Here is a 21,630-nt window from a genome sequence, read left to right as displayed (position 1 = left end):
GGCCGGGAGTTCTACATAAGGGCGATTTTGCACGCAATTTTAAAAAAAAACAACGAGAGGGGTAACCGGTTGACCGGGGGGGGGTGTAGAGAGAGACCGACGTGCTTGCTTTTCTTCCGTGTCCCGTCAGCAAAAGCCTCGGGGAAGAAGAAAACCGTCTGGCAGCGGTGGGATTCGAACCCACGCCCCCGGAGGGACTGGAGCCTAAATCCAGCGCCTTAGACCGCTCGGCCACGCTACCTCCGCTGGGGGCCAGAGGGAAGCGAGGCGCAGACATTTTTAAGGCTGGGAGGGGGAGGGGGAGAGGCGCGGAGGGGGACGCGGGGGGGGCGGAGAAAGAGGTTGCACCGCCTTATGGGTCTGTGTCTCCCCGCAGCCGTGGGGGGAGGGGGGGCAGCCCCCCCAATTCAAGGGGTCTGCGCTCCCCCCTAAGAATGGAGGGTGATTGCAAGTGGGGAAGGGGCGTGGACCCTCCTCCCCAGCTGAGCCCCCCCTCCGGCTTCTCCGCCCCCCCCAAGTCACGGATCTCCGAGCCTGGATGCCGGCTGGGAATGATGGGGCCTGGAGTCCGGGAAGCAGCCAGCCAAAGGGGTACAGCCCCTTTTGGGACCCCCACCCCTCCCGATGATGGAGCGCTGGAGCCTCGAAGCCCTTGCAGCTTATCCAATCGTGCGGGCCGGGAACGATGGGAGTTGGAGTCCCGCCTCTCCGAGAAGCCGGCAGGTAAAGCGGGTACAGCTGCTCTTCCCAAGGAGAACCGGCCCCGATCCTGGAATCCTCCGATCTCAGCCCAGCGTCGGAGGTTTTTTTTTCCCCCCGCTGGGAACGATGGGGCTGGGAGTCCCACCCTTCCGTGAAGGCGGCAGGCAAATGGGGCCAAATCTCAATTCTCCGGGCAGGGGCGGAGAGGGCAGGGCAGGGCAGGGGGAAGGTAGACTGTGCTTATCCGGGGAGGCTCTGCGGAGGGCGACCTCTCCCCGCCCCGCAGTTGCCCCGAGCTGGAGCTTTGATACCGGCCGAGAATGATGGGGGCTGGAGTCCGATCCAACCGGGAAGCCTCTCTGTCCGGACAAGGCGCGTCCGGCCAGCGGGAGGGAGCAAGAAGATGCCCCGGGGGACGGGCAGCGTCATCCGGCACGTAGGCTAGACTGCCAGGTAGACTGCTCCTGATCGAGGGAGCTCTGCGGAGGGCTGCCTCCCTCTGGTCGCCCTCTCGGAGTCCGCTGGGCTTCGGCTGGCTCTCCCCCCTCCCCCCCCCTGCCCCCAACACCCCGGCTGGCCCAGCCCCACCGTTTCCCCAAGCCGGAACTTGGAGCTGCGGACGATGGGCTCCGCGATCCGAGCCCTCACCGGGAAGCCTCTCTTGGCTCTGTAACCCGCCCGGCTTGCGGAGGGAAAAGGCCGGAAGCGGCCGCCCGGGGAGACCGGCTTGGAAAGTTCGCCTTTGGCAAGGTAGACTGCGCCTGTCCGGGGAGGCTCGGCGCTCGTCCGGGCTCTTCCCCGCCCAGCCCCTCCGGCGGGCGTTGCCTGCCTGCCCCGCAGTTCCCGGGCTGCGCCTCTTCCAGGCACCGGGCGCTGCTGCTGCTGCTGGCGGCCGGCCGAGCGCGGCTTCCCCTGGGCGGCCTCGCTTCCTCCGCCTCCGCCTCCTCCGCCTCCTCCGCCTCCTTCGCCTCCGGCTGCGGCCGGCTGCAGAGCGCCTCGGTCGGGCCGGCCATGGGCAGGCGCCGCCGGGCACGGGAGCCGCCCGCCCGGCCGCCGCTGCTGCTGCTGGCGCTGGCGCTGGCCTCCTTCTCGGCGCTGGCGCTGGCCTCGCTCAGCCTCCTGCTGGCCGCCTGGCCCCGCCACGCCGCCGGACCCCCCCGGCCGGACCCCCCCGCCGCCCCCGCCGCCCCCCTGCCGCAGGTGAGGGGAGGGGGCTGCCTGCAGGGGGGAGGGAGGGAGGGAGGGAGGGAGGGGGTCCCTCGTGCCCCCCCTGGCCTGGCGGGCGGGGCAAGGAGGCGCGACCCCCGCTCCCACTCCGCTCACCTGCACCGGGGGGGGGGGAATGAAAGCGAAAGGGGTTTGGCGGGTGGGAGGGGTCTCTTCCTGCCCCCCCCCCCGCCTGGGGAGTGGAGCCACTGGAGGGACCCCCGCTCCTATCCCACCCACCTGCCCGGAAGAGGTGAAGGCGTCTTAGACACTGGGGAGGGGTCTCTTCCTCCTCCCCCTCCGCCTGGGGAGTGGGGCCACTGGAGGGACCCCCGCTCCTATCCCACCCACCTGCCCCTAAGAGGTGAAGGGGGGTTGGCCGCTGGGGAGGGGTCTCTTCCTGCCCCCCCCCCCGCCTGGGGAGTGGAGCCACTGGAGGGACCCCCGCTCCTATCCCACTCACCTGCCCCTAAGAGGTGAAGGGGGATCGGCCGCTGGGGAGGGGTCTCTTCCTGCCCCCCCCCCCCGCCTGGGGAGTGGAGCCACTGGAGGGACCCCCGCTCCTATCCCACCCACCTGCCCCTAAGAGGTGAAGGGGGGTTGGCCGCTGGGGAGGGGTCTCTTCCTGCCCCCCCCGCCTGGGGAGTGGAGCCACTGGAGGGACCCCTGCTCCTATCCCACTCACCTGCCCCTAAGAGGTGAAGGCAAAGGGGTCTTAGACACTGGGGAGGGGTCTCTTCCTCCTCCCCCTCCGCCTGGGGAGTGGGGCCACTGGAGGGACCCCCGCTCCTATCCCACTCACCTGCCCCCAAGAGGTGAAGGGGTCTTAGACACTGGGGAGGGAGTCTCTTCCTGCCCCCCCACCTGGGGAGTGGGGCCACAGGAGGGACCCCCACTCCTATCCCACCCACCTACCCGGAAGAGGTGAAGGTGAAGGGGTGTTGGCCGCTGGGGAGGGGGTCTCTTTCCGCCCGCCCCCCCGCCTCGCAAGAGGGCAAGAGGCAGGAAGCTGACTCCGCTCATCTGCTGGGGGGGGAGTCAAGGTGAGGGGCTGTCTGCCCCCTTTGACTGGTTGATGGGAAGGACGCGGGACCCCACTCCCAGCCCGCTCACCTGCTGGGGCAGGGGGCGTTGAAGGCGAAGGGGGCTTGGCCAGTGGGGAGGGTGTGTCTTCTTGCCCCCCTCCCCAGACTCTGGGGGATGGGCGTGGAGGGGGAGGGACGCAGGACCCCCCACTCCCACCCCACTCGCCTGCACTGGCAAAGGGGGCTTGGCTGCTCTCTTTTTACCCTCCCCCCAGGCGGGTGGGCGGGATGCGGGACCCCCACTCCTTGCCTGCTCACTCACCCCCGGGGAGGGGGGCGTCAAGGCCTAGGGGGCATGGGGAACAAGGAGGAAGTGTCTTCTTGCGCCCCCCCCCCACAATTCAACTCTTCTGGTGGTGAGGACGATGGGAGGGGACGACGTGGAATTCCCACTCTATTCAGGTGCGGAGGGGGGGGTTGTCAAGGCAAAGGGGTCTTGGTGGCCGGGAAGAGGACGTCTCCTTGGTGGGGGGGGCAGATAGGGGGCCACCCCTTAGCCCCAGCTGGGCCACAGGAGCCCCCCCCCTGGTCTTGTTCACCTGTTCCCCCATGGCGGGCGCCCAGAACACCTGTGGCTGGGGAGAAGTTCCTTAAAGAGCTTTCCGAAGTGTCCCCCCCCCTTCCTTCTTGCCTGCCCCCCTCCGTGGGAAAGGGTTTGGCCCACAGCAGGGGCGGGGCAGCCCTTGGGGGGGGGTTGCTCTGTGGGTGGGGACGCTCCCTTGCCCTAACCGACCTCTTCATCTTGCAAAGCCCCCTCCCCCAGCCATGCCCAGGGCCTGGGGTTTCCTTCCCCCGCTCCCCCCCTCCGTTGGCAGAGCACCCCTCCCCCCCATTGAGCTGAGCCTCTGGATGAGATGCGCCCCCCCCTTCCAAAACCTTTCAGGGGAGGGGAGGGTGAGAATGCATGCTGTAAAAGGGGAGGGGGGAACCACAAGTCAAAACCCTTCCTTCTGTTTTTTTTTGGGGGGGGCGGTGCAGTTCCTCCCCGGTGCCCTGGCCCTGCTGAATCCACCTGACACTTCCGAATTTTTTTGGGGGGGGGAGCTTTGGGTGGGTGGGCCAGGGGTGAGGGGCACAGCTGCCCCTTTGCACTGTTTTCCCACCCCACCCTTGGACCCCACAGCCCGCAGCTGGCCTGGCCTGGCCTAGCCTGGCCTTGGGGGGGGGGCTGGATGACTGCCTGGGCTGGCTGGGGTCCTGCAGCCGCCTCCCCTTCCCCCAGCCCAGGGGAGGGGGGAGGCCCAACAGCTGTTTTGTGGGGCTGAGGAGGCCCGGAGTACTCATTGCCGCAGTAGCAGCATTCGATCCCACAACCGGTTGGTTAAGGCTGCCCTTGAGTTTTTAATACTTGTTGTTGGCAAGTATTTTTAGTCCGTGTGGTTAACGCACCAGGATGGAAACTAGGAGACAGAGAGTTCTAGCCCTGCCTTAGGCGTGAAAGTTGGCTGGGTGACTTTGGCCCAATTACCCGTAGACGGTGAGTTCTAGTGCCGCCTTGGGCATGAAAACCAGATGCATGACTTTGGGCCAATCACCAGGAGACGGTGAGTTCTAGTCCTGGCTTAGGCATGAAAGTTGGCTGGGTGACTTTGGCCCAATTACCCGGAGACGGTGAGTTCTAGTCCCGCCTTCGGCACGAAAGCCAACTGGGTAACTTTAAGCCTATCACCAGGAGACGGTGAGTTCTAGTCCTGGCTTAGGCGTGAAAGTTGGCTGGGTGACTTTGGCCCAATTACCCGGAGACGGTGAGTTCTAGTCCTGCCTTCGGCACGAAAGCCAACTGGGTGACTTTAAGCCAATCACCAGGAGACGGTGAGTTCTAGTCCTGCCTTAGGCACAAAAGCCAGCTGGGTGACTTTGGGCCAATCACCAGGAGACAGAGAGTTCTAGTTGTGCCTTAACCATGAAAGCCAGCTGGGCGACTTTGGGCCAATCCCTCTCGCAGGGATGTCGTTGTGGGTTAATAGGAGGTAGAACACGTATTTGATGTGTTCAGCGCCTTGGCTTGCTTGTAAAACTAAGGCAGGATACAAACAGATCAATAAATCAAAATAAGTTGGCAGAGGACGAGAACCACGGAGCATGGGCAGAGGGCTCGGGGAGTCCAAATCCGTACCCTTTGCCTTCTTTGCGAGAACTCTTCTTCTGAACACTGACTGCCTAATTCTGCTCACATAAACGCGGCTGCTTTAAGGCTATTTTTTCCTCTTATTTGTTACAGTTGGCTGGGAAAAATATACTTTTTATGCCAGAAAAACATTTTTGGATCTTTGTTTCCGCCCCCCCCCCCCACACACACGTGGTTTGAACTCTGTGCCGGAGCAAAAAGGTTATTAAAAAAAAACTAGGGCACGATTGCAAGCCCAGCCCACTCCCGCATGCCCCAAACAGGTGTCCCCAGATGTTGCAGCCCACCAGCCCCACATCTGGAAGGCATACATCCCAAGCCCAGAGCACCATTTGCATTCAGAACAGGCCAACGTAGGTATATGTATGTATATTTTTACTGACTTCAAATTAATTTATATATATATATATATATATATATATATATATATATATATATATATATATATATATATATATATATATATATATATATATATATATATATATATATATACCGTATATACACACACAACATACACACACACACACACATACATACATACATACGTATATATAAATCACGAGGTATGTATATATACCTCGTGATTTTGAGGTCTGTTCCGTTTGCTGTAGCTAAAGATAGATGAGTTTGGCCTCCTTCCAACCTGCACATTTTTTTATTATTATTATTTTAAAAACCTCTCTCCACCAAGCTGAGCGCAAAACTATCAGCAAATTTGCTTTTTTAAAAAATTATTTTTGCTTTGTTTTGCTTTGCAAGGCCCAAACAGCTGGGGAATTGGGACATCTGTTTTGCTATGTTGCCATAGCAACCTCCGCTCGGGCCTGCTCACCACCACCACCACCCCTCAACTAAATTTCAAACTTTTCCCATGGAGGAATTGCCCCCCCCAACCTCCTCTTCAAGCATAAGCCCTGATTGGTGGGCAAACACTTTAAAACAGGGGTCTTCAAACTTGGCCCTTTGATGACTTGTGGACTTCAACTCCCAGAATTCCCCAGCCAAGCACGCTGGCTGAGTTACTCTGAGAGCTGAAGTCCACAAGTTATCAAAGTCATAGTTCCCTCACGCTGGCTGAGGGATTCTGGGAGTTGAAGTCCATGAGTCATCAAAGGGTCATAGTTCCCTCACGCTGGCTGAGGAATTCTGGGAGTTGAAGTCCACAAGTCCTCAAAGGGCCAAGTTTGAAGACCCCTGGTCTAGAGAAAACATTTTTCAATCTGGGCCAACTTTAAGACTAGTGGACTTCAGCAACTGCAACTAAGGGAAAGGGGACCACACAGAATAGCGTTCCTCCAAAGTATCCGAGGAATGTATCTTTATTTTCTTTTCAAAAAAATAAAAAGACCGCAAGTAAGACCCATCTTACTTCGCCCACCTTTTCTTTTTTTTCTTCCTTTTTTTCTTTCTTTTCCATATTCATGAAGATCTTGTGAGACGCGCTGTTCTTTAGCGAAAGCATCCAGAAACACACACACACCACACACACAAAACAGGAGAGAAAGTTTGTGGGTGACAACTGTGTGGTGTGCGTGTGTGTTACACACTGCGTGGTTCCTGCCATTGATAATCTGTCCTGGCCATGAGTCATCAGTGTTTTGTGTGTGTGTGTGTGTGTGTGTGTGTGTGTGTGTGTGTAGACATGTGCATTTCTGTGGAAAGAGGAAAGCTGTGTTGGCTGGGCAATTCTAGGAGTTGAAGTCCATAAGTCTTAAAGTGGCAAAGCATGAAAAACATTAATCCAGAAAAAAATATTTGCAGAACTGGGAATTTGCATAACTCCTTTCCCCAATCACAGGATCGCATGGCGGCCCCTTGGCCACCGTCCCGCATTTACGTCCGTTTGCAGCCTCCCACGGTCACATAACTGGGTTTGGGACAGTTTTGCACCAAATGGACATTTATTTATTTTTTGCCCAATTTTCGGCCAGCTGAGCCCCTTAAGTGAACCACGGGTTCCCTTCACGACCGCCGTAAAAAAAGAAATGTCCTAAAATCAGGTCAGTTGCAAAGATAACTCAACTTATGACCATGATGGGCATAGTAAGTAAAGGATTTGATTTTTCACCCTGACGTGTTTTGTTTGATTCAGGTTATTTAGCCAAATCTCGCATGGGGGGAAAAAATGGGTTTCGATTTTCAAATTAACCTGTTCGCTTTTTGGAAATCGTGACAATGTCAGGGGAGGATGGTTTGTGTAGTCCGGTGGCTTGACTTGGGCTCTTCTTTTTGGTCCGCAGAAACTGCTGTCGGAGGAGCTGGACCCAGTAAGTGAACGGATGTTTTAATTCGGCATGCCCTGGACAGCCCTTTGCCTGAAATGGTTTCCTGCCTGAGCAGGGGGTTGGACTACATGATCTCCAAGGTCCCTTCCCAACTTTATTGTTGTTGTTGTTGCTGCTGCTGCTGCTGTTGGCAACTTTGCAACTTTGCAAAATGGGCTGTTTCTGCCATCTGCAAACCTCGGCTTAACAGTTCATTTCGTGACTGTTCGAAGAATAGAATAGAATAGAACAAAATAGAATAATAAAATATAGAGTAGACTAGACTAAACTAGACTAGAATAATAAAATGTAGAATAGAATAGAATAGAATAGTGAAATGTAGAAAAGAATAGAATAAAATAATAAAATGTAGAATAGAATAGAATAATAAAATTTAGAATAGAATAGAATAGAAAAGTGAAATGTAGAATAGAATAGAATAGAATAATAAAATGTAGAATAGAATAGAATAGAATAGAATAGAATAGAATAGAATAGAATAGAATAGAATAACAGAGTTGAAAGGGACCGTGGAGGTCTTCTAGTCCAGCCCTCTGCTTTTGTTTGTTCCCCAAGATATTGTTATTCTGGGGTAGACTGTCTTTGAACATGGAGGTTCCATTAGCCTAGCATAAGTAAATGCTGTTGAGGAATGAGTCCCGCGCCTGTTTTGTGATTCTGAAAAAATCTCCTTCCAATGCTCTCTTAGACTAAATGTCTTTTCTTTTGAGGGGGGCTGGGGGGGGAAGGTAAAGATTGAATTTTGTAAATGATTTTAAGAGATTAAGCCATAAACGTGCAACAGTTTGGTTTTTGTCGTGGGAAAGAAGGAGCTGCTTTTGCCAAATTCGGGTTTTGAGTCAGCTAAACCGGCCCAGTTTCTACCTACCAACCCCCAAATTTTGCATTAACCTGAAGTACCTCTCTGCTTCTTTAGGTGGTGCTCTCCTCCAGCTGGGACAACCAAGGGAACTTGTTCCTGCACCATTTTGCCCAGCAGGGGGCGCTGCGGCATCGAAGGCAAGGTGAGTCGCTCCTTCTAAAACAAGGCAGAATGCCCGAAAGTCCTCGACTTAACAACTACTCATTTAGCGACTGTTTAAAGCTCAGGTCTGGAAACTTGTCAACTTTTAGCCTTGTGGACTTCAACTCCCAGAATTCCTCAGCCAGGCTGGCTGAGGAATTCTGGGAGTTGAAGTCCACAAGCCTGAAAGTTGACAAGTTTGGAGATGCCTGGTTTAAAGTTACAGCAGCGCTGGAAAAAAGTGACTTACAATTGGTCCTCGCACTTATGACCATTGCAGCATCCCTGTGGTCACGTCATCTCCTTTGTGACCTTCCCAGCCGGCTTCCGACAAGCAGAATCAATGGGGGGGGCAGGAAAGCCAGATTCGCTTAACGACCATATGATTCACTTAACAACGGCACTGATTTGCTTAATGACCGTGGCAAAATTGAGCACAATTCACTCGACAGCCGCCTGCCTTAACCACGAAACTTGTCCCAATTGTGGGTTGTAAGTGGAGGGTTAGGGTGGAGAGCGACGCCTTTCTCTCTGCCTTCTACAGGTGGTCCTCGACTTACGACCGCAACGGCGCCCAAGGTTTCTGTCACTAAGTGAGGCATTTTGTTAAATGAGGTTGGTCCCGTTTGATGGGACTTTTTTGCCACCGTCGTTAAGTGAATCACTGCCGTAGTTAAATTAGCAAGAGAGTCGCTAAGTGAATCCGGATTCCCCACCCCACCCTGTGGACTTTGTCGGAAGGGCGCAAAAGGGGAATCACGTAACACCCCCCCCGGGAGACACAGCGAGACCGTCATAAACGCGAGTCGGTTGCCGAGCCTCTGGGATTTCGATCCCGCCACCCTGAGGGTGCAGCAACAGACGTAAGTGCGAAACGGGCATTTGAGTCACTTTTCTCCGTGCCATTGTAACTTTTGAACGGTCGCTAAATGGACCGCTGTAACCTGAGGACTGATGGCCAGGAAAATTGACCCCTGAGGTTGCCTTATTCTCTGGGGTCCTTCACACACACACACACACACACACACACACACACACACGTACCCAAAAAATAACCCCCACCCTCTTTTTCAGCTGAGAAGGGGAAACGGGTTCGGCCTTGCCGGACGGGAAGCATCTGCGCCGCCCATTATGAAGGTGAGGGAGGGTCTCCTCCAGTCCTCCCCCGCCCCCCCCCAGAGGAATGATGCCAGAGCCCTGTGGGGGGGGGGAGGAGTGGGGGGTTTTGGTGCCTGGATTTTATTTGGGGCATCTCTCTGGACAGGAGAAAATCCCCTCCATCCATCAGACTGATTCTTTCTTTCTTTCTTTCTTTCTTTCTTTCTTTCTTTCTTTCTTTCTTTCTTTCTTTCTTTCTTTCTTTCCTTCTTTCTCTTCCTCCCTCCCACCCTCCCTCCCTCTCTCCCTTCCTGCCTTCCTCCCTCCCTCCCTCCCTCCCTCTCTTCCTTCCTCTCTTCCTTCCTCCCTCTCTCCCTTCCTTCCTTCCTCCCTCCCTCCCTCCCTTCCTGCGCCCCTATTTCTTCCTTCCTTCCTCCCTCCCTCTCTCCCTGCCTCCCTCCCTCTCTTCCTTCCTCCCTCTCTCTTATTTCCTTCCTTCCTTCCTCCCTCTCTCCCTTCCTTCCTTCCTCCCTCTCTCCCTTCCTTCCTTCCTCCCTCTCTTCCTTCCTCCCTGCCTCCCTCCCTCCCTCTCTCTCTCTCTCTTTCTCTCTCTCTCTCTCTCTCTCGTTCTCTTTCTCTCTTTCAGTGCAAGCCACCGTAGGACGAGCTGGGATGCAGGCAGGTAACACTTCTGGGGGTGGGGTGGGGGCTTTGGCAAAGCAGGTGGGAGACATTGACTTGGCCCCCTGCCCACCTCAGCCCCCCCCGCTCTCTCTCTCACCCGGCCGCCTGGCTCTTAAGTGAAGTCGCTTACGCCATCCGGTTGAGCGCATGAACTGTGAAGGCGGGCACCTTTGCGCAGCCTTGGGAAGGCACCTTGGCTCTTCAGGGACCCCCCCCAGCTCTCCCCACAGAGGGGAGGGGTGAGGGCTCTGCCCGCAGCTGGGGGGCTGGGGGTCCAATGTTCATTCCTCCTCCTCGTCCGTCTCCCTCGCCCCTCCCCAGATGCCAACGGGACCATCCGCGGATGGGCGGAAGCCAAGCTGAACGCCACCAACCCCTTGCGCTACGACAACAGCCGAGGAGAGTTTACGGTGATCAAAAGGGGCCTGTATTACCTGTATTGCCAGGTGAGCTCAAAAAGGGGGGCTTGTGGGTAGGGAGAGCAAAGCATTCTGGGACGTTGCCGCCGATGGTGGTGGGGGGGCAGCCACGAGAACCCTTGATTGACCCGTGGGTGCATTTCAAGGGAGTTGATTGGCTAATTCAGGGTTGTTTCCAGAGGCGTGGACTTCAACTCCCAGAATTCCCCAGGCAGCGTTAGAAAAACAACTGCGCGGCTAGTCCTCAAGAGTTCCTTTAGTGACGGTTCAAAGTTAATCGACGGCACTGGGGAAAAAAGTGCTTTGTGCCCATTTTATTGCACGGCCTTCCCCGCCTCCCTGTGGTCGCGTGATCAAAATTTAGTCATTTGGCAGCCGACTCGTATTTGTGACGGTCGCAAGCGTCCCGGAGGGGGGGAGCGGTCACATGATCCCCTTTTGTGACATGATCAGGGGTAGGCTCCGTTGTGGTCCTACGTTGAGGGGGCGGGAGGGAGGTTGACCCTCAGACCTAGATGGTAAAATCCCCTTTTTCGAGTCGCAACTTTGAACGCAAGGAGCGGATTCGATTCAGATGGGCACGACGGAGCCCCACAATTCCCTCTCTGCGCTGCTTCTCCTGTCCCCGTTTCTAGGTCCACTTCAACGAGGGGAAGACGGTCTACATGAAGCTGGACGTGATGCTGAGCGGCCAGCTGGCCTTGCGCTGTTTGGAGCAGTTCCCCCCCACCAGCTCCGGACCCCAGGAGGCCGAACTGCACGTCTGTCAGGTGTCCGGCCTGCTTCTCCTGCGTCCTGAGGCCTCCATCCGTGTCCGCACCATCCCGGAGGTCCGTCTGAAGGCTGACCGCTACCTCACCTATTTCGGCCTCTTCCAGGTCCACTGAGAAGACCGGGGCAGCGGGAATGACCGCCGGGGCGGGGTCCCGGGCGGGCTTTGCAGAAACAGAGACGAGGCATGCAGCCCTCCTGTACGGCGGACGCGTCCGAGCGCAGAGCGGCATCGCGATTGCTCCTTTTTCGTTTCTGGACCGGCAGTTCTCTGTTTCTCGCTTGGGGGGGGGGTGTTGTCTGCGGTTCTGACGTCCACCCGGGTGCCAGCAAGGAAAAGGGTAGTAGGGCAGGGTGGGTGGTTGTCTTCTAACCAGGCGCTGCACTTTCCGCTTGGTTGCAAACTCTGCAGTCCAAACCGCGACAGGAGTCTGAAAATGGATCAAACGACGAGGACATCGTACGCGGACTCCGAGTATCTGCTCCCCTTGCCAGCTCTGTTGCGCTTTGCACCCTGGCTGGGCGTCCCTGGCACCGTCTGTTTTGTATTTTTATATTTTTATTCCGCTGCTTTGTCGGGTGCACGGGACCCTCCGAGCACATGTGGCTACACAGACTGAGGTTTGTATCCCAGCCGGCAGGGGGTGCCAGGACTCCAAGGAACTGGACGCTGGGCCTCCTCGAACAGGGAAGGGCAGAGGCCCAATGGATTGAAGCTCCCTGCTGGCTGTGAAGAGACGAAGGGGGCCAAGCTCTGCCCCAGTTGTGGGTTTCTCTGAGAGAGGGTGTTCAGACAACCACTTGAGGCTCCCTGCGCCAAAGTTACAGGCACCGACAAGTAAGACGTGAGAACTCACGTTGGGGGGCTGCAAAAGGTTGCATCACCCCTACCCAGGGCAGTGTTGCAAAAGGTTTGCGTGCACCTGTTGCAAAAGGTCACAGGCCCCTGCCAATGCAGCATTGCAATGGTTGCGCGCGCCTGCGAATGCGGTGGCGCCGCCAATCGTTGCCCGTGTAGTCTCGCTGCGAGTGCGGCGTTGCGAAAGACCTTGCCCGCATCCGCAAACGCGGCGTTGCCAAAGGCCACGTGCCGTCGTGAAGCATTGCCAAGAGTCAGAACCGCAGCCCCCAGGAGCATTGATGCGCAGGGCCCCTGATGCGACCAAACCAGTGGATGATAGCCTTTTCCCCCCCCGGCGCGCCCCAATTATATCTTTGCAAAGGTTGAAATTGGCAGCCCTACACCACCACCGCCACTGCCAACGCAGCTTAACGCAACTCATTTATTTTATAGGAAATTTGTGTGTAGGGGGGGGGGCGAAACACCCTGCCCCTTCTTCTCCGACCCCACCATTGCTTTTAAAGCCACACTCCCTGACCGCCGTCCCTGCTCGCCACAACATTTAACACACGGTGCCCTCTGGCACGGAAAGTTGGCACCCTCCCATTTTACGGCACAAGCTCCGAAATAAAAGTAGAACAACACAGGTGTTCCGGCTCTCGTTCCCTGGCAGGCGCTTTGCGAGGGTGCCATTGGTTGTGTTATTGTGTGACCCCAGTGTCCCTTGTGTGGGTGCCCTGCCAGCCGCGTGCCCCACGCAACTTCCTGTTTGCGCATCTCAACACACACTGCCCTTCCTTCTTCGGAAACGGTGTTTCCCAAGGGAGATGTTGACTGTTTTGAGTCCCCGAATTGGCTCGCTTCTGCTTGTGCGGCCAGGGTGTACGTTGTGTTTTTTTTTTTGCCGAGGGGGTTTTGTGAGCATCGTACTGGCGACAAAGAGCTTGCAACTCGCATGGAGTTGCTTCCGGGAACTCCACTGAGCTGCAACTAAGAGCTTAAAATTGGGGATTGATTGCTTGGCCTTAAAGGAACCAGAGGCAGCAAAATGCAGGTGGTCCTCTACTTATGACCGAAATTGCAACAGACACCCCCCCAAAAAAGGGACTTACAATGGGGATTCAAAGTTCCAAGATCTCCCCCCCCCCCCATTGTCACGTGATGGCCTTTTGGGCTCCTGGCAATCAGCCCTCATTTACGACGAGATGAATTTATGACATTTGTTTCTGGCCAAAACCGGCCGTTGCAGATACGGGTTTCGCTTAACGACCGTGGGGGGGTTACTTTACGACCTGTCGCTTTTCTTCTTAACGACTGCCACCAAAACAACCCCAAAAAAACCTCAGGCAGAATCCCGTGATGACCCGCTTAATGACCGGCAGGGCTTCCCGCCCCCCACCCTGTTGACTTTGCTCATCAGAAATATGGAAAAACCTTGGCACAGCGCCACGGTCGTAAATACGAGTCGGTGGCCAAGTGTCCAAATTTTGATCCAGCGAGCGCAGGGATGCCGCAACGGTCGTAAGTGCGAGGACCGGTCCTAAGTCAAATATTTTTCCCAGTGCGACTTTGAACGGTCGCTATGTGAATGGTCGTAAGTCGAGGTATTTTTCTGGCCTTGCAAAGGAGCCGATTCCATGCAGTGGGGACCCCCTTAGAACGAGCCGTGCAGTTTTGGTGTTCTGTTAGAGTTCTCACGTCCACTTCTGAGTTATTCCTCGGCCCGTTCCCGTGTGGCTTGCTGGGTTCCCCCCCCCACTCCATCTTTTCACCCCTTCAGTACAGGTGGTCCCCGACTTACGACCACAAAGGACCCTGGAATTTAAGCGAGACGTCGGTTCGGCGAGTTTTGCCCCGTTTTACCAGCTTTCTCGCTATCGCCGTTATGTGAATCACCGTGGACGTTGAGATAGTCACATAGCTGTTAAGTCAATCTGGCTTTCTTCACCCCTTGGCTTTGCATGTCAGAAGGTCATAAAAGGGGGATCACGTGAACACACACACACATACACACAGAGAGAGAGAGAGAGAGAGAGCAGGGACACTGCAACAGTTGTAAATATGAATCAGTTGTTGAGCTGTCCAAATTTTGATCGTGGGAACGCGGCAATGCTGCACATCAGTCGTTAAGGGTGAAAAACGGTCACGGGTAGTCACTTTTTTTTTGGTGCCGTTGTAACTTCAAAGGGTCGCTAAGTGGACTGTTGTAAGTCGAGGACCGTCTGTATTTCTGTCACGCTTTGATCTTTGATGTCTGTTTGGTCCAAAGGACTCGGGCGTTTTTATGGGCCCACACTATTTCAGCATAAAAGAGTTGGAAGGGACCTTGAAGGTCTTCTAGTCCATCCCCCTGCTCGGAATACAGAATAACTTGAGTTGGGAGGGACCTTGGAGGTCTTCTAGTCCAACCCCCTGCCCAACCAGTTCAGATAAGGGGCCTCCCACTCCATGTTCCCTGCAAGCCCAGCTCTCTTTTTCTCCAATGTGTTATTTCGGATCGAGACTCCTCGTTGCGTCGTGCAATCTCTCCAACCTTTGCTGCCAATTTTTTCAGTTCTTGGACAACACGGCATCCTCGGCCTACAAAAATGAACACACCACACACCGTGTTACCCACACTAACTTCTTATGACCTCAGGGGTTGGCAACCTTAGCTCTTTTATGACTCGTGGACTTCAACTCCCAGAATTCCTGAGCCGGCATGGGGGAACTATGGCTCCCTTGGTGACTTCTGGACTTCAACTCCCAGAATTCCTGAGCCAGCCATGCTCATGTATGGCTGGCTCAGGAATTCTGGGAGTTGAAGTCCACGAGTCATAAAAGAGCCGAGGTTTACCATAATTACATAAAACCACTAAGGAAATCTTGTGGTTCTTTTCTTCAGCCTCGGTTCAGTGCTGAGCACAAATCCAGTTACAGCTGGTCCCTGACATGATTCGTTTAGTGACCAAAGTTACACCAGCACTGAAAAAGGTGGGCTATGACCGTTTTTTCAGCATCACCTGATCAAAATTCAGACGCTTGGCAACCTGCTCGTATTTATGACTGTCACAGCATCCCAGTGTGTGTGTGGGTTTGTGCGGGGGTGTGTGTCACATGATCCCCTTCTGCGGCCTTCCAACAAGCCCAGTCAACGGGGGGGGGGGGGGGGGGAAGCCGGATTCATTTAACAACCGTGTTACTAACTTAACAACTGCAGTGATTCGCTTAACAACCTTGGCCAGAAAGGTGGTGAAATGGGGCAAAATGTTTCGCTTGGCCAATGTTTCACTTAACAACATAAATTTTGGGCTCCACTGTGGTCGTAAGTAGAGGACTGCCAGTGTATATCACCTGCCCTTTTTTTTTTTTTTGCTTGAAGGCACCAACTTTCAACTCCATATTCGAGCAAAGCGCTCTATAATTCAAGTCTACTCACGTTATTGCGCGTTTTCTACCAACACCTGGACAATAAAAACACAATCACGTTCGTGTCTTTCTCATGAATTTAATGAAGGATTTACGGGGAATCCCCTTCGGACGGGGCGGCAGTGATGGGGGCAACAATAACAAAAGCCCTTAAGACTTATAGACCGCTTCACCATGCTTTACAGCCCTCTCTAAGCGGTTTACATATCCCCCCCCCTCCAGCAATCTGGGTCCTCTTTTACCGACCACGGAAGGACGAGTCAACTTTGAGCCGGTCAGGATCGAACTGCTGGCAGCGGGCAGAGTTAGCCTGCAAGGCTGCATTCTAACCGCTGAGAAGGAAGGGAGGGAGGGAGGGAGGGAGGGAGGAAGGAAGGAAGGAAGGAAGGAAGGAAGGAAGGAAGAAAGGAAGATAGCAATAGCCTTAGACTTATATACCTCTTCACAGCTCATTTACAACCCTCTCTCAGGGGTTTACAGAGTCAGCCTGTTGCCCCCCCCAAAAAAAAAATCTTTGTCCTCATTTTACTGACCTTGGAAGGATGGGAGGCTGAGTCAATCTTGAGCCAGTCAGGATCAAACTCCTGGCAGTGAGCAGTGAGTTAGCCTGCGATACTGCATTCTAACCACTGAGCTACGATAGCTTCCTTCCTTCTCATTTTTCCTTCCTTCCTTCCTTCCTTCCTTCCTTCCTTCCTTCCTTCCTTCCTTCTCCTTGTTCCTTCCTTCTCATTTTCCTTCCTTCCCTTCTTCCATCCTTCCTTCCTTCTTCCCTTTCCTTCCTTCCTTCCTTCCTTCCTTCTTATTTTCCTTCCTTCCTTCTCCTTGTTCCTTCCTTCTCATTTTCCTTCCTTCCCTTCTTCCATCCTTCCTTCTTCCCTTCCTTCCTTCCTTCCTTCCTTCCTTCCTTCCTTCCTTCCTTCCTTCTTATTTTCCTTCCTTCCTTCTCCTTGTTCCTTCCTTCTCATTTTCCTTCCTTCCCTTCTTCCATCCTTCCTTCCTTCCTTCTTTCCTTCCTTCCTCCCTTCCTTCCTTCCTTCCTTCCTTCCTTCCTTCCTTCCTTCCTTCCCTTTACAGCCCTCTCTAAGTGGTTTACAAAGTCAGCCTGTTGCCCCCCAAAAACCTGGGTCCTCATTTTACCGACCTCGGAAGGACGGAAAGCCAAGTCAACCTTGAACTGGCCAGGATCGAACTCCTGGCAGTGGGCAGAATTAGCCTGCAGTGCTGCCTTCTGACCCCTGAGTGACCGCAACTCTTCTGGTGATGAAGGACTCGCTGTCTGGGGAACCATCAGATAAAAGAGGACTTAGCCTTGAGCTGCACACTGGGAGGTCGGAGAGACTCACATAGGAATCTCCCCAATTTTTCCGACGGTCATTAAAGATGTGGGGAAATTTCTGCTATGAATCATGCAAGATTGAAGTCAGGCCGGGTAGAAAGAGCAGACGGGAAACTCAACAGGATGAGCTAACCCGACTTTACTGCGCCGTACTTTCACACTTGCAAGATTTTGTTAACGTGCAAAGCCGACGCAACCCTCTGTTGCAGAAACAGCGGGATGGGGTCAAGATCACCCAGAGTGTTAGCAGGGCTTTGTAAAGCCTTAGTAAGGCCACACCTGGAATATTGTATCCAGTTCGGGTCACCCCGTTGCAAAACAAGATGTAAGAGACTTTGGGAAATGAGCAATAGGATGAAAGGCCTGGAGACTAAAATATAGGAAGAACGGATTTGCAGGATTTGGGTTTGGCTAGTTTAATGAAAAGAAGGACTTGGGGTGGTGTGTGTGTGTGTGACGTGATAGAAGTTTTCCAATATTTTTTTGAGGGGCTGCCACAAAGAAGAGGGGGGGGGTGTCAACCTATTCTCCAAAGGCAACGGATGGAAACTCGTCAAGGAGAGAAGCAACCTGGAACTAAGGAGAAATTTCCTGGCAGTGAGGACAATTAACCAGTGGAACAGCTGGCCACCAGAGGTGGTGGGTGCTCCATCCCTGGAGGCTTTCAACAAGAGACTGGACAGCCACTTGTCTGAAACGGTATAGGGTTTCCTGCCTGAGCAGGGGGTTGGACTAGATGACCTCGCAAGGTCCCTTCCAGCTCTGTTATTCTGTTCCGTTCTGAGCCTTGCTCGTCTGAAAATACACGTCTCCCTCTCACTGTCTTGTTTTATAGCATTTGCTTATCGGGTTATAAAAGAAACAGCTGGACTAGGTTTGTACCTTCAGATTTGCAAGCTTCTGTTTTATGTAGCCTTACGATAAAGCAGAATTAGTTAAGCTGGTTGTGTGTCCTGCCTGGCCGGTCTGGAAAAGCTGACCGTCTCTTTTGTCTCGTTCGGAGAACAGTGGTGGCATTCATGCCATTGTCTGGCAGAGATCCTGCCTTCGGCACGTGCCGTGCACAAGTGACACAATCGCTCTCCAAGCAAATCCTGTTTTATTTATTTATTTTATTTTTTTATTTTATTTTAATTCCATTTATATCCCGCCCTTCTCCGAAGACTCAGGGCGGCTTACAAGCTTAGCAGTAGCCTTCATTCTATGTATATGCCTGCTTGTTAGGGCTTTCACGAACACCCCCAAGCGGCATTATTACAAAGTCAGCTTAATTGCCCCCAACAATCTGGGTCCTCGTTTTACCTACCTCGGAAGGATGGAAGGCTGAGTCAACCTTGAGCCTGGTGGGACTCGAACCTGCACTAATGGCAGGCAGCTGGTGTTACTTAAGGAGGTGTTAGCCCACTGCTCCACCAAGGCTCTTAACACTTTCCCACGTATTTCATCTGCGTCTGGAGCCATCTTTTCAAGATCCCCCCCAGCCCTGATGGTTTGCTTTGGCTGTTTCCTGGAATGATATTATTTATTTACTGATTTGAGGGGGGGAAATCTCTTTCGTTGTAAGTTGCTTCTCTCCTGGAGTTAGTGTCCATCCGTTGCTTCTTTTCCCGCATATTTTTTCTTTTCCCACATATTTTTGATGTGTGCCATTCTGCCCACAGTAAAAAAAAATGTCAATAAAGGTCACCTTACCTTATCTCAGGGGTCTTCAAACTTGGCCCTTTTATGACTTGTGGACTTCAACTCCCAGAATTCCTCAGCCAGCGTGCCTGGCTGAGGAATTCTGGGAGTTGAAGTCCACAAGTCATAAAAGGGCCAAGTTTGAAGACCCCTGCCTTATCTTATCATGTCACCCCAAGTACTTCTTCTTTTTTTAGACCAGACATACCCAGTACTTGCAACTTGATAAGTTTTAGCCTCCAGTCCCCTGACCCTTTGGAACCAACTTCCCACGGAGCTTAGGACCGCCCCCGACCTTCGCTCATTTCGCAGGGACTTGAAAACCTGGTTTTTTGAGCTGTCTGGCCCAGACTGAGGGGTTATAATTATTTATTAATGGGGTTTTAGTTTAAATTCAGGGACTTAATTTAATCTTAGTTTTAATCGATTTTAACTTTGTATGTTATGTATTTTTAATTTTTCCCTGTAAACCGCCCTGAGTCCTACGGGAATAGGGCGGTATACAAGTAATAATAATAATAATAATAATAATAATAATCATAATCATAATAATAATAATAATCCTCCTCTTCGTTGCTCTTCTCTGCCCTCTTTCTAGAGTTTCGACATCTTTTTTCCATCGTGGTGACCAAAGCTGGATGCCGTATTCCAGGTGTGGCCTTACCTAGGCCTTGTAAAGTGGTATTAACACATCACCTGATCTTGATTCTCTCCCTCTGTTGATGGAGCCTAGGACTGTGTTGGCCTTTTTGGCTGCTGCAGCACACGGCTGGCTCTTGTTTAAGGGACTAGGACTCCGAGATCCCTCTCACGGTTGCTGCTATTGAGCAAGGTACCCCCTATACTGTACCTGTGCATTTGTTTTTTTCTTGCCCAAATGGAGAACCGTAGGAGGTTTTCACACCACTGAATTTCATTTTGTTAGTTAGGGGTCTTCTGGATCTTGAGCCCCTGTCTTCTGGGGTGTTGGGGAGGAGGGGGAGGAGCAGGAGGGGGAGGGACAGAAGGGAAGAAAAGAAAGAAAAGAGAAAGAAAGAAAGAAAGAAAGAAAGAAAGAAAGAAAGAAAGAAAGAAAGAAAGAGGGAGGGAGGGAGAAAGGAAGGAAGGAAGGAAGGAAGGAAGGAAGGAAGGAAGGAAGGAAGGAAGGAAGGAAGGAAGGAAGGACAAACCACCACTCTGTTCTCAGGAAGGAAGGAAAGAAAAGAAAAAAGAGAAATAAATAAATGAATAAGGAAAGAAAGAAAGAAAGAAAGAAAGAAAGAAAGAAAGAGAAAGAAAGAAAGGAAAGAAAGAAAGAAAGAAAGAAAGAAAGAAAGAAAGAAAGAAAGAAAGAAAGAAAGAAAGAAAGAAAGAAAGAAAGAAGAGAAAGCACAAGCAGGGACTTTTCCATCCGGTCCCAAACTTCTCTGTTTGCATGCTGGGTATCTATATCTGTATTTATGTATTTAAACAAAACTTCTTCCAACCACTTCTTTAAAGGGGGGGAATTCCACACGTGGCTTTTATCCGATCAATAAAAAACAATCACAAATCCCTTGGCTAACCGCCCGTTGTCCTTCCGTGACATTTTTTGTTTTGGGTCAACCGGCCTGGCCCGGGAACTCGTCCACCTCAAATCCGGAGGGTTCCGCTCTTCCGAAGTGAAAGGCAGGTAGTCCTCGTCTTACGACGATTTGTTTAGTGACCGTTCAAAGTTACAGCAGCAGTGGGGGGAAAAGCGACCTAGGGCCCTCTTTTCACCTGACCGTTGCATCATTTCCGTGGGTCCCCTGGTGGTCAAAATTCAAGACGCTCAGCAACCGACTCGCATTTATGATGGTCGCAGCGTCCCCCGGGGGTCACGGGATCCCCTCTTGAGAACCTCCGACCAGCAAAGTCAACGGGGAAGCCGGACTCACTTAACGACCAACTTCCTAACATAACAACCACGGCGACTCACTTAACGACCGTGGCGAGGATGGTCGTAAAACGAGGCAAAACTCCCTTCGCCGCTGCCTGGCTGAGCAATGGAAATTTTTACGCTCCAGTGTGGCTGTCAGTCGAAATGAAAAAGAAGCTGTTTGTGCAAAGAAGGAATAGGATTTGCTACTCTCTTGTGCCCTGCAGCTTGGAGCAGAAGAGGGCTATCCCCCTGCCACAGGAATGCCCATCGTTCCCAGTTAGTGCCACGCCTGGCTGGGCAGGATAAAATTCCCGGGAATTCAGGATGGGGAGCATGTGTCCCCGTTTCGCCAGCCCATCCATGACTTGAACCCAGGGCCCTAATCTAACAATGAAATTCGGTGTAGAAAAAAAAAGGAAGGTTTTACACTTAGGCAAGAAAAACTAAAGGCATGGGGATAGGATAGGTTGTACCTCGCTCAATAGTAGCAACTGCGAGAGGGATCTTAAGAGTCTTAGTAAACAGTCCCTTCAACAGGAGCCAGCTGTGTGCGGCAGCAGCCAAAAAGGCCAACACAATTCTAGGCTGCATTAACAGAGGGACAGCACCAAGATCACGTCGAGTGTTAATACCACTTTACAAGGCCTTGGGAAGGCCACACTCGGAATACGGCGTCCAGTTTTGGTCACCACCATGTAAAAAAAGAGGTTGAGACTCTGGAAAGAGCGCAGAGAAGAGCAACAAGGATGATCAGGGGACTGGAGGCTAAAACATACAAGGAACGGTGGCTGGAAGTGGGGATGTCTAGTTTAATGAAGGGGACGCGGTGGCTCAGTGGGTTAGGACGCTGAGCTTGTTGATCAGAAGGTCGGCAGTTTGGCGGGTCGAATCCCGAGTGCCGCGTAACAGAGTGAGCGCCTGTTACTTGTCCCAGCTTCTGCCAACCTAGCAGTTCGAAAGCACGTAAAAACGCAAGTAGAAAAATAGGGACCACTACGGTGGGAAGGTCACAGCGTTCCGTGCGCCTTTGGCGTCTAGTCATGCCGGCCACATGACCACGGAGACGTCCTCGGACAAGCGCTGGCTCTTCGGCTTT

The 21,630-nt window shown here is 53.1% G+C and overlaps 1 protein-coding gene across 2 annotated transcripts; it reads left to right on the top strand.

Annotated features, from left to right (window-relative positions):
- Nucleotides 1-621: 621 nt before the first annotated feature.
- Nucleotides 622-14,899, top strand: LOC308676787 (tumor necrosis factor ligand superfamily member 12-like). Of its 2 annotated transcripts, none has more exons than XM_081342811.1 (7): nt 622-723; nt 7,365-7,391; nt 8,326-8,413; nt 9,487-9,549; nt 10,157-10,192; nt 10,516-10,640; nt 11,249-14,899. In XM_081342811.1, exons 1-7 carry the CDS (start codon nt 625-627, stop codon nt 11,498-11,500), a joined length of 690 nt encoding a protein of 229 aa, XP_081198937.1. In that variant the 5' UTR covers nt 622-624; the 3' UTR covers nt 11,501-14,899. The 2 variants fall into 2 exon arrangements, with proteins under 2 accessions (XP_081198937.1, XP_081198936.1); XM_081342810.1 differs by lacking the exon at nt 622-723 and adding an exon at nt 1,702-1,902.
- Nucleotides 14,900-21,630: the final 6,731 nt, after the last annotated feature.

Source organism: Vipera berus, assembly GCF_964194415.1.
Source record: "Vipera berus genome assembly, chromosome: W".
NCBI classification, from domain to species: Eukaryota; Metazoa; Chordata; class Lepidosauria; order Squamata; family Viperidae; genus Vipera; species Vipera berus.
The sequence above is the reverse complement of the archived record's forward strand: the minus strand, read 5'-3'. Positions and strand labels throughout refer to the sequence as shown.